The 12,687-nt window shown below is 36.0% G+C and overlaps 2 protein-coding genes across 5 annotated transcripts; one reads left to right on the forward strand and one right to left on the reverse strand.

Annotated features, from left to right (window-relative positions):
• Positions 1 to 129: 129 nt before the first annotated feature.
• On the forward strand, positions 130 to 2,571 carry LOC148303462 (ATP synthase F(0) complex subunit k, mitochondrial-like). Of its 2 annotated transcripts, XM_088269941.1 has the most exons (3): positions 130 to 156; positions 266 to 343; positions 2,366 to 2,571. In XM_088269941.1, exons 2-3 carry the CDS (start codon positions 269 to 271, stop codon positions 2,441 to 2,443), a joined length of 153 nt encoding a protein of 50 aa, XP_088126067.1. In that variant the 5' UTR covers positions 130 to 156; positions 266 to 268; the 3' UTR covers positions 2,444 to 2,571. The 2 variants fall into 2 exon arrangements, with proteins under 2 accessions (XP_088126067.1, XP_088126068.1); XM_088269942.1 differs by having other exon boundaries at positions 130 to 343.
• A 2,442-nt stretch (positions 2,572 to 5,013) lies between these two features.
• On the reverse strand, positions 5,014 to 12,396 carry PpV (Protein phosphatase V). Of its 3 annotated transcripts, none has more exons than XM_088269946.1 (7): positions 12,220 to 12,396; positions 11,316 to 11,543; positions 10,082 to 10,227; positions 8,926 to 9,067; positions 8,044 to 8,198; positions 7,213 to 7,325; positions 5,014 to 6,638 (listed from the first exon to the last, which is right to left on the reverse strand). In XM_088269946.1, exons 2-7 carry the CDS (start codon positions 11,478 to 11,480, stop codon positions 6,448 to 6,450), a joined length of 912 nt encoding a protein of 303 aa, XP_088126072.1. In that variant the 5' UTR covers positions 11,481 to 11,543; positions 12,220 to 12,396; the 3' UTR covers positions 5,014 to 6,447. The 3 variants fall into 3 exon arrangements, with proteins under 3 accessions (XP_088126072.1, XP_088126071.1, XP_088126073.1); XM_088269945.1 differs by having other exon boundaries at positions 12,157 to 12,385; XM_088269947.1 differs by lacking the exon at positions 12,220 to 12,396 and adding an exon at positions 12,027 to 12,156.
• Between the last annotated feature and the right edge of the window lie 291 nt (positions 12,397 to 12,687).

Genomic DNA, 12,687 nt, shown 5'->3' on the forward strand with positions numbered 1-12,687 from the left:
CATTATTTTTTATATATACTTTTTTAAACCTGCCGCGTGAGTTCGAAAGTAACGTCATGATTTCCGGAATGTATCGAACCAACTTCACACCAGTCAGGGACACCAACGGAGCGGACGAATTACATAACCGGACATTTGGATCCTAAAAATTGACAGGTAGGAAATTACGATTTGTAGTACTTGCGGTTTCTTCAATAATTGCTTTTCTTATCCGCCCGTGGTAACTTCTTGAAGTGTTATATATAATAAATAATTTTTCCTGCAGAAAATGGCTGGTGGCGAAGAAGAACTTAAGGGTCTGTCCAAGATTTTCAACTCTGTCACAAACAGTGGCAGAGCGAATGTAAGTTGAAATTACATATTTTGCAAGCCAAATCGGGGCTTTTGAATAAGTTTTTAGAGAAGTTGATAAATTTTTAATTATTTTTAATGATTTTGTACCCCTTGTTCACTAGATTTTGTAAAAAAAATATTTATATAAGTTTCTCTGGACGCACATAACCTTCAAATTGTTCGCTAAGAAATTGCTGTCAAAATTGTTGGAATCGTACGTTATGGTGCATAAAGCACTACACTGAATTGACACGGAATGTTTTGATGGTAATTCGAACTAATTTTTAAATTTTTTATTGTCGTCCGAAATAAATTCACAAAAATCCCGTGATTTTGCGTAGAAAATTCTGCTTTTCTAGAAACATCCGGAAATCATCAATATACCGGCTAGAAACTAAAGTTTAGCATGCGCGGAAGGGTTTTCAGGGAAGGGGGAGGCGGTCTCGAGCAATAACTGTAAATTCATACTATTTAATAACAAATTAGGATAATTTACATAGCGCCATTCTTGTAAAATACTACCTCAAGGGCGCTTATTTACTAAATGTTTTTACATTCTAAGTTTGATCGTTCTATATTAGACTATGCACATCGACTCCATTTATAGAACGAAGCTAAAACCAATAGTTAGCAGAGAAAACACTGACCAAACACTGTTGAATGGAATATTATATTTTTCTTCTCCCTTAATCATATTTATAGAGCACCATTTTCATGAAATACTACTTCGAGGGTGCTTTGCTATGGTTTACATTTGCACCCAATGGTGCATAGGGCACTGTACCGTTGAGTGCAGATAAGAGTAGAGAAAGAAAATGTCAGAATAGCATCTCGTATATTATGGGATAACTCAATATTTCTTCCTAACCCTTGTCCGCACCCCAGTAATAGTAGTTACTAGTGTACTAGTTACATGGCCCTAAGTACATATGTTATTAACATTTAATAAATAATATTAATTTAATAGAGTACATTCCATGTTAAATATTTCATTTAAATTCGTCTTTTTAAAAAGAGTAAAAAATTTGTGTATTTATTATTTACACAAATATTTCAATTTCATACTATTTCTGTGAGCCTAAGCAACTCATTATTAGAAATAGGTATCAAATTGTGGTAGAGTGGGTTCCAACCGAGAAACTCTGGCTTTTAGCCCGCGACACTGGTTAGTGGTTACGGGACCACAAAGTGTATTCTAGTACTTTAGTATTCATTTCCACAATATAAAAGTAAAAATATACTATTCGGTATGCGTCCCAGTGTCCCAGACAAAATAATCGTTTGTTTAGTTGTGATTTGTTTAATTCAAATAACTAGGTTATAATTTTAGATATACGATGTTATAGTCCTTACGTCTAAATTAGTTCTGAATGTGGAAACCATCAAACTAGTATTTATATTGATCCGCGGGTGTCATCTTTTGACTGGGCTTAATGGAATCATACCACTGAGATAAAGATGTATTTATCTGGACAATATTCTAGGAATTTATCATGTGACTGCAATGGAAAGTTTTACTAGTTGATACGAACTCATATCTAGGTTCATGGTTCCATAACACAAGCAAAGCACGTGGAATGAATTTTTTTTTTTTTTTTTTTTTTTCAATATGGAAAAGTGTTTATTCCATTTCTCACATTTCGGAACATGTGTAAGGTGGAGGATATCGTTAGGTGGGGATGACAACGAAAGCGATGCTGGAAGGAATAATAAGCAGAATGTCAGAAGACAGACTTCCACGTATCGCCCTCCAAGGCAACCCTGAAGGATGCAGACCCCCAGGCAGACCTCCAAAAAGATGGAAAGACAGCTGGGAGTCGACATCCCGAGAGCGACATGCGGAAGCACAAACAGATCCCTAGGATCTACAAAAAGAAGAAGAAATTTATTCCATTTTGTTTGTCAACTAAGCTTACTGAAATTGCCTAAGCACTTTTACATACAGTTATGGATCTGGGGTTGATGACCGTATGCCACGAGATGGGGTCGGACAGAATGCTATGGTGACTATACTTGTATACTTGTGTTCCAGGTTGCCAAGGCTACATACTTAGGAATGGGATTAGTCATCGCTTATTTTGTCCTCAAACCAAAGGCAAAGAAGGAATAGACGTAACTCCGCGTTAGCTTAAGAATTTCTTCACACATTCAGTCCATCATGTAGATACTGTACAATCTTACATATAGCAATCACCGCCGACTGCTGAATATGCCATTAAAACATCTTTACTAAAACTGTTTTCCGACTTATTTATTTACTCCACCAATCATACACAATATCCCCTACCCCTTCCCTATCCTCACCCAATGGGACTCAATGATGCATTCAATTAGTCATCAATTATATCGTCGTGGGTATACTGGCAAAAAAAGTTAACTCTAAAATCCCTGTTTTGATAATCCCTGTCATTTAAACCTTTTCTTCTTCTTCTTTTTCTCCTTCTTCTTACCCTTATCCGCACCCGATGGTGCTTAGGGCACTGCATCATATAAAACTCAGTGTTATCTTGATCGTTAACACATGAAGGAAAGGTGGATCAGCCTTCTGCTTCAGCTACCAGTCCAGTGTAATATTGAATAAATAAGGCTTTTGCCTGCATAAAATACCCGCTATCAAACATAAAGTTGAATTTACTTATAAAACCACATAAACGTGACATTTCAAACTACTGTACTGTGTTTTTTGCCAGTTTATAGAACTTTGAAAACTTTATAATTTGCGTCATTAAGTCAAAATCGCATATTTTCGAGTTGACGTTTTTTGACAGTACACCCACGATATGAAGGTGACCAGTCCTACGCACCTGATTCTTTGATCAAAAGTGAAATAATGATATATAGATGATGTAGGGAAGTCCTGGACTTCTTTATTCCCAGGATAAGGGGACATTACCGCTGTATGAGAAGGGAAATGGAGGAGGAATATTGTGTATATGAAAATTTAAATTGTCCGCCTCTCTAGTGTAAATGGTCAGCACGCCCGCCTACCGTTCCGGAGGTCCTGGGTTCAATTCCTGGGATCCCTGGGGAAATAAATAAGTTAAGTTATTTTTTTCACAAATAAATATTCAATATCACTCTGTACTACTGGACTGGTACTTGAGGCGGAGGGCTGATCGACTTCCCTTCATGTGTCAACGATTAAGGTAACACTACGTTTATATGATGCTGTGCCCTATGCATCATCGGGTGCGGAATAAGGGTTTAAAGAATGAAAAAGATAATAAATAATAAACCCTTATCCGCACCCCAATGGTGCATAGGGCACTGCGTCATATAAACCAAAGTTATCTTGATCGTTTACACATAAGGGAAAGGTGATCGGCCCTCTGCTTCAGGTACCAGTCCAGGGCAATATTGAATAAATATTACAGTGAAAAAAACACTTATATTTATTTGACCCCTCTGGGAATCGAACCCGGGACCTCCAGACGGTAGCCAAGCGTGCTGACCATTACACTACGGAGGCGGACAACTTTAAACATACAGTATACGTAGGTCACAAGTAGGTATAGGCTATAAAACTTGAAGCTGAAGTAGGGCCATGATAAGCGGCGTTGCATAAGCCGTAGCTAGATTTCAGAGTCACTTGAACGATGGTAATTCAAAAATGAAGTATAGCCTATTTTAGGAGTTTGAGCTATTGCTGCATTGAGCTCATTGGCTGTAGAAGAGTGAAACTGAGGTAAGTTCAGAATATAATAAAATCCATGTCACTGAAAGTTCCCTTTGGCACATTGTTTTCTTGGTGTATCGGTTCCTAAATAAGATATATTTAAAAAAAAAAAGAACCTCAAAACATACGAAGAAAGATTGTTTGCACAGAAGAAAAATATCTTTCTCGATTATATCAACGCTGTTGCGAGGATTCGCAACGTGTTGTTACTCGTATGCGTGCAAGTGTAATTACACTTGCACGCACACGTGCCTAAAAAGTGCAATTGCTTTTTTTATGCAAGTGTACTTAGACGTGTTATTGTACATGTGCGTGCACCTGTAATTGCACGTATGTGTGCACGTGTAATTGTAATAGAACTTGCACGTATGCAAGTACTTGCATGTGAAATTCAGGTATGCGTGCACGTGTTATTAGATGTGTTATTGCACGTGTAATAGAACATGTGGGCGCATCTTTAATTGCATGTATGCGTGCACATGTAATTGTAATTGAATATGTACTTGCATGTGTTATTGCACGTATGCAACCACTTGCATGTGTAATTGCACATGTTATTTGACGTGTGCGTGCATGTGTACTTCTGCGTGTGCGTGCACGTGTGCTGCACATGTAATTGCATGTGTGATTGCACAAGTAATTGCACGTGTTTTTGCCAAGTACTAATTGCAAGCATGAAAGCAAGTATGAATGTGTAATTGCATGTTTGCGTTCACGTGTGAATGCATGTGTGCTTGCACATGTGCGTACAAGTGTGTAGTTTTATCCACATCAATTCAATTTGACCAGCGACCGGGTTTCGTCGTAACCGACATCATCAGTCTAATAATATCGGTTATAATTTTTTTAATTTTATTATATAAAATGCAGTTCCACCAAGAATTGTTATTACAAAACTTTAATTCAGAATGTTATAGTTCAGTCAATTTTAATCTTATAGCTAAATAGAAAACTGTAAATAATCTCACTTTTTTAAAATTATTTATCAAAATAAAAGACAGATGGATATCAACTTATTTTATTATTTTTATATGAAAAACGTGTAATATTAGATATAAAATATATACAGTTATACAACACATCTCCTCGCGCCGTGTCTTCTTTACTTACCTCGTCTCCCTAGACTTATTAACTCAATACTATTTCCTCACAGTGAGATTTGTTCAATTATAACTAATTATTCTCTTATATTGCCAATCATTCGTCTCGACAAAATCACGCACAAAGATTGCAAGCTACATCCAGGCAATTAATATTTTGATCTCATTACACTTCAAGTGTCTTGATGGCCATTTAAATTTTAAATATTGCTATCTCCCCTATTTCTTCATAGAGGAGAATAATAAGAATTATCGTTCCTATTATTATAAGAATATTAATAACAAAAATTTTTTTCAGAAAATAATTGATTTGATAACAAAAAAATCCATAATCTATGATGGTAGCTCGGATATATATGCCTTAATTTAAAAAAAAATGTATACAGTGGAACCTCTCATAGTGAGAAATTCGCATAGCAAGCAAGAAAAAGGAAAAGTTGCTTCTTAACGAGCGACATTTCGTATAACGAGTTATAGAGAAAGGTCAAATCCCCTTTTCACGACATTAATTTGTGAGCCAGGAACGAATTATGCTCGTTTTAAGAGGTTCCACTGTATCTTACTTCTGTAACTGTACTGTAATATTTAAGCAAAAAATTATGTATTCAATTCCAAACATCCCTCCGTATGTAGTATGTTTAAAAATAAGTAAAACTATGCAAGTCTTTTTATATGTAATAATATCGCGATTACAAGAAAAGCTAGCAATCTGTGTTGTCATCAAACGTGACATCATGAGTAGTTTTGACTGAAGAATAAAAATGGCAATACTAAAACCCCTGTTACTGCGGAGTTTGCAAAACTTGTTGATGCATTTCACGTTGAAAGTGTACTCTGTACTTCTTGCCAAACACCATACGAAAAGTAAAGTATATTGAAAATGAGGAACTGACAACTGTGAAAACCATTAAGGCATTGCTACCAACTTGCCAAAACTATGTGTAGAGTAATGACTCTTCATCATTGATGCCTTTATTCTCGCAAATTTTGCAAAACGATATTATATTTTTACATTGCTATTATGGATTTTTATACTAACAAAGAATCTTAAGGTAGAGACTGACCTCCACATTTCGTCGTAACATCGCTCGCGGCAGGCATCACCGAGCATCCGAAACTATGGATGGAGCGCTCGGCTCGCTGTACTGACTGCCTGAATGCTCGCATCGTAACGTGTTACGTTACGATGAAATGCTCCGATCAGTCTCCACCTTTACACAAGCAGTATGTTAAATATTAATTCTGAGTGACCATTATATTTGTGTACATTTTCCCTTTGAGACGAACGAAGGACATAATTCCAAGCAGACGCCCGGCAGCCTGAGGAATAATGTCCGGCTATAGGAAGTAGGGTGTTGTGAACTTGTTGGGGATGACGCGGTCGCAGTCGGGCACGGCGCGGAAGAGCTTGGGTTCGCGCTTGTCGGGCGCGGAGATCTCCAGGATGGAGGCCACGTTGCCGCAGCGGTAGCAGTAGTTGGGCGCGGACCAGACCGTCACCAGACGGTCGCCAAACATGTACTTGTAACCTAGAATCGAGAAGCTAGTTATATTTGGTTGGCAACGTATACAAAGAATCAGCATACATTTAACTCTAAGTGAGATATTGAGGCTAATTTGAAATATTTATTTATAGATTTGGCGTTTAATTTGTAGAACTCCATTTTAATTTATATATTAAATGTTATAAAATCAAACACTGATTCTTTGAGTCTACTAAATTATATTTTATTGTTATTGTTTCGCCCTCATTTTCTTTTGTTTTTTAACAATAAAATACAATTTAGTACATTAAAAAAATCAGTGTTTGATTTTAACATTTAATATATAAGCTTATTTGAAACGTATATCACCAAGTATCAAACAAATTGAAAACAATTGACTCACTTTCGAATCAACCAAACAAAATTAGTCTATATATTTTTTTAATAAGATCACATTTCGAGGACACAAATTTATGACAACACCATTCCAGAAGAGTAAGAACTCACCAAACAAGAATAAAAAGAACAATAAAGTTGGATATTTTTTTGTTTTGAATTGAAAAAGGGCCACCGTTAGTTATTAAGTGACTGCCTGAAAAAAATATATATCAAAATTGACCTTCATCCACAAGTTGATGCGCTCTGCAAATCAGGTTCAGCCCGTTGGTTTCCAGAAACTCCTGAGTCACTTTCTCCCCAAACAGGTACCCCGCGCCTCGCGGACTCACCATCCTGGAAGATTATACTTGGTTAACACATTCAATGCAGATAAACTTAAATTCCTAAATTTTTGAAAACCCAAAACCTTGTTTTACATTAAATTCTAATTTCTATTGAAACATGAATTTATTTTAAAACTAAATTAAATGTAAATAAGTGTATAATTTAAATTTGAAGCAATAACTTTGTGATTTTACATTTTATAATTAAAATATAACTTTGTTTTAAAATGACGATAAATATTTTATTATAAATTAATTATAAAGTCCACCGGTTTCAAAGCTAACCGCTTCTTTTTCAAGACTGATTAATATCCCTGATTCTTTTGGCTGTAACTGCTAATCAACACAAAAAATAAAGCCACTTGAGATATACCCAAGCTCTTTGCCTAATGGCCAAAAAAAATTGTTAAGTAGATAGTGTTTTAGTATTAATCAGTCTGAAAAAGAAGCGGTTAGCTTTGAAACCGGTAGACATTATAATTAAGTTATAATAAAATATTTACAGTGATTTTAAAACAAAGTTATATTTTAAGTGTACATATTCCTTTGTGTTCAAAACACATAAAACAAACTATGAATGCTTATCTTCATTCAACATGACCGTCAACGCGTGGCTTTAATATTTGCATGGACACGGAAGCCATGTTCGACACACAGAACATGTTAATGTACGCGTCACAAGAACTCTGCTAGAATAGTCTAGTCCGGAGTGATTGTGAGGTACCCACCACTGGTCCACTTCTTCAGGGTCAGACCAGACGAGGTCGCAGAAGGCGCCCTTGTGCGGGATCTCTCGATCCCTCCGGATGCAGCGGATCTGGTCCAGGGTCTTCAGGTCGGGGCTGAGGCCGCCGTGCACGCACAGCACCTTGTCGTCTATCAACTGAACACAAACATTTTCTTCATTGAAATACTAACATGTATGTAAAATGATTCATCGCAACACAAACAATAGGCGAAATTCTATTTCAAAAACAATGTTTTATAAATTCGGCATAAAAATATCTAAAAATCGACACAAACGTAATATAGAAAAACACTTGTACTTTAGGAAATGATATTTTTGACTGACTGATCAATTTCAATTCAATTTATTTGATTTTGAATATTTTATAAATATTAAAACAAAATACATTTTTACACTTAGGCCCTCAGAAATTAAGTCACGTTATTTGAGTATAACATTTTTTTTAAAATGTTATACTCAAATAATGCATAACTATGGAATCGGCCAAATTAGAAGTATATAAATGTTTTAGGTGGTCCTAATAAGTGAAAATAAATTTGAAACAATCTCACTTATGATTAGAAGGGAAAAGCTATTTACTTCACAAATTCTCAATAGATGGCAGTCCATCCACCAGTTGCCAGATAATAAAGCGGTAGTTTACATACAAGTTAGGAGAATTCAGGCAATGCGGATGCTCAATAATGGGCAGAACATTATAAAAAATATAAAGTGATCTCATGAGTAAACTCTGTTAACACACTGACATCCATATTGCCTCGGTACTAAAAGGTCTCTATTGAACATCGCAAAGTTAATCCGATGCAGTCATCTATGTACCAATGGGCGCACATAGTGGTCAGAAATAAAATGGGCTACTAACGGCAGCGATGGTGAGAAGGTCAAACACTTTGCAGCAGTCCATCCAGGCGTTGGCGTTCCCGTACTTGGTGAGGCACTCGTCGTAAAACCCGTACACCTGGGTTATCTGCCGAGTCTCATGGTTGCCTCTCAATAGCGTTATTCTGGAAGGCAAATATAAATCATTAGACAGGTATCTCCGCACCACTTTGTAGTCCAAGTAAAAAAATGACAGATGGCATTGTGTCAGATAACCCCAGGTACCTTCTGGCAACAAACGAACAAAACATCTTTCTAAATGTTTTGTTTTTTAAGGAATACCCACAGAGCCTCTGTTTTAGAGGCTTGTCTGCAAGTATGATAGGAAATTTAAATGTGAAAAATACATTACAAATGTCCAGACCAATTGAAAATAAATCTTTCTTGAACATATTTTGCAATTGGCGGGAATCGAACCTGCGACACCAGTTTCGCAGTCAAGCATGTACCCAACTACAGTATGTTCACAGTTATTTTAGGTACCTCTATTTTTTTTTTTTGGCAGAATAAATAATTTAAAAAAAAAACTAGAGGTAAAATAACTGTGAACAAACTGTATGTCACGACACCCAATTTAACCAGTTCGGTGACTAGCCCTCGCGTGAATAGGGCAAGGAGTTTGTATTGCATTTGACAAGCCCGAGCACTGCTAGCGTAAATCGTATTTCGACTCCTCAGTCCTTCTTTGCTAAATATTGACGCAATTGTTTTTATTGAACAACCCGAGCGGTGTTCGGACAGTCTTGTTTCCACTTTTTGGTGACGATTTCTTGCACCGGCAAATTTTCTCACCAAAATTCATCCGTTAAGTGGTTAATAATTAAAAGCATTTTGAGTATGTCCAAATACTTTTTCACAAATCTGGATTATCTCCAATTATAGGAGTTATTTTTCTTATTATTTTTGGACATCTCATCAAGGATGAAGAAGAATATGGAAGTCTAGGCATTTACGGGGCTGATCATTATTTATCTTTGATGAGATGTCAAAAAATAATATGATAAATATTTCAAAGAACCGATTATTAAATTGGGTTGCTTGTGAGGACAGACGGCAATGCAAGGGTTGCCTTCAATAGGACTTAGCCATGCGAAAAAGAAGAAGCTTCTAGAACCACATACAGAGAAAGAAAGATCTACCTGTCGGGGAAGCGCGCCTTGAGAGTCATGAGGCGGGTGAGGGTCTCCAAGCTGTAGTAGCCTCGGTCCACAAAGTCTCCCATGAAGATGTACTTGGTGTCCGGGACCTGCCCCCCTATCCGGAACAGCTCCTCCAAATCGTAAAACTGTACGCAGAAAATGAAAGCTGTTTTTACACATTTTAACCCCTCAGAGAGTGAATAATTGCAAACTAAACATTATCTGAGAAGAAGCTTTTATTTTAATTTTTTTTTTTAATATTGTAAGTGGAAAGTACGGCATAGATTCATTTTTTTTCTTTAACTCTTATTGCACCCAATGGTGCGACACTGGTGATAACACAGCGTCACTTCATCGTAGTGACGCAGTGTCGTCTTGATCGTCAATTCCATGAAGACAAGGTGATCAGCCCTGCGCTTCTTGCCCAGGGTGATATTAAATAAATATAAGAGTAAAAATCACCAGTCAAAATGACTCCCCTGGGAATCAAACCCGGGACATCCAGCACAGTAGCCAAGCGCGCTGACCATTACACTACGGAGGTGGCATAGATTCTTATTAATATTATTTTTTATATATATTTATTTCGATAGCATTTAGACCTGACGAGGGATTACTAATTCCAAAGCCGGTCATTGTGAAGTTTTAAGTGTTTTCATACTAAGTAAATAATGAATGATAAAGAAAATATTTTATTAATTGATTAGGCAATCATTTGGTGATAATATCTTTCCATTTTTAATTTAAGTTTCACTTGGTAAATACCGCTATTTACTACAGAAATAGTGGAATTTACCAAGTAAAACTTGAATTCAAAATTATAAGGGGAATGTAGAATTATAAAAATTTAGATTGCGAAGTCGATGTTACAGATAATTGAATAAAAAACCACGGTCCACGGACGTCACACTTTTTTAAATATTTTTTAGCGCTCAAACATTTCATTCATACCCCTTTGGAAGTAATTTTGTTTATATAAAAAGCGTTGCCCATACTCTCCAAAACACAAAACAATTTATTATCTTTTGTGAATAGTTTGTGGACAGTGGGAATAATCAACAAGAGTGTATGATGATATACATGAATGAAAAAGAGGGAAAGAATGGTCACAAAGACAGAGCGGTGTAGCATTTTATTCTTGTCTATGGTTAGCTACTTTTTTGGGTTTTGGTCTATTATTAGTATAATCTGCTAAGCAGTACCTGGAGAATATGTCAAGTCTATCTCTGTTTACCTGTCCGTGAATGTCTCCGCACACCGTGACGGGGGTCTGCACGGGATGGATGTTGGACTCTTCTGTGAGCAGGTCGCAGACCAGGCCGCACAGCTCCCGCAAGTCATCCTCGGGCAGGTACTTGCACTGCTTGGCGAGCTCTACCCACTTGTCTAGCGAGGACATGGCGACACTGGCACTACTGACTCCACAATGGTCTGTCACACTCTTCTCTGCACTGCTGGTACCCTGGTATATTCAATGAGACATAAGTATACTAAAAGTATATTTACAACATTTTGAGTGTGTCCAAATACTTGTTCACAAAATCTGGATTATCTCCAGTAAGAGTTATTTTCATATTATTTTTTGACATCTCATCAAAGATGAAGAAGAATATGGAAGTCTGGGCATTTACGGGGCTGACGACCATATTCTTCGTGATCTTTGATGAGATGTCAAAAAATAATACTAAAATCATTACTAAATTTAAAATTTATATTAACTCGGAAAAGCAGTCATAATATTTTAGTTTTAAATAACTTGTAGATGGAAGGACTGCTCCTTTAAAGCTAGTAGTGTTAATTTAAATTTAAAATTTAGTAAATAAATACGAAACACGTAATAACTTGAAAAACGGGAATAGTTTTGTATTTGCACAGTATAATATTTTGAACGATATAAAAAGTCGAAGTAAACTATTGATACACTTATAAAATGATTTATACATACTCATAAAATGACGCGTGGTAATCAAGATCAAAATATAATTGCAATAATTTCCATTCCAACAATGAAGAGAACACTGCGGGTATTGTAAAAAGTGAGCGGTATCCAATAGAACAAGATGACTCGTACTTACACTTGTGGATAATCGAGGTTATAATGAGCAACAATCAATAATTTGCAACTAAAAATAACTTACGTTGGAATATTTCAATGGAAATTGTATTTTTTTCTTTTTATAATACCATTGTCCTCACGGAGAACTCAACGGCACAAAAATGTGACGTTAGAAAAAAGATAAAAAATTAAAAAGTTGAAGTTTGATAGAGAGCTGTCATTCGCGTGTTATTTTCAAAAAGATATATGGCGACTGATTATACTTTTTAACAGCTATGTATTCCACCAACAGATTTAAACCTTTGTACGGTTTTTTATATTTTTAGAACAATGACCCATTTTCAAAAAAGATGTTTTGTAAATTATCATTTAAAAATCATGAAAACTTCTTAATACAATTCAAAAATTCAGAGAGAAATCAAAATGGTGATTTTATTTTAAAATTTCAATAAACCAACAGCAAAAGGAATATTAAATTATATATGGGTGCGGATGTCTATTATTTGTTTCCTTTATTATAAAACAGTAAGGTTCTTCACTATGAGCTCTT

Source organism: Brachycentrus maculatus, unplaced genomic scaffold, assembly GCF_059751285.1.
Source record: "Brachycentrus maculatus isolate JH-2025_06_01 unplaced genomic scaffold, ASM5975128v1 h1tg000368l, whole genome shotgun sequence".
Taxonomy (NCBI): Eukaryota; Metazoa; Arthropoda; class Insecta; order Trichoptera; family Brachycentridae; genus Brachycentrus; species Brachycentrus maculatus.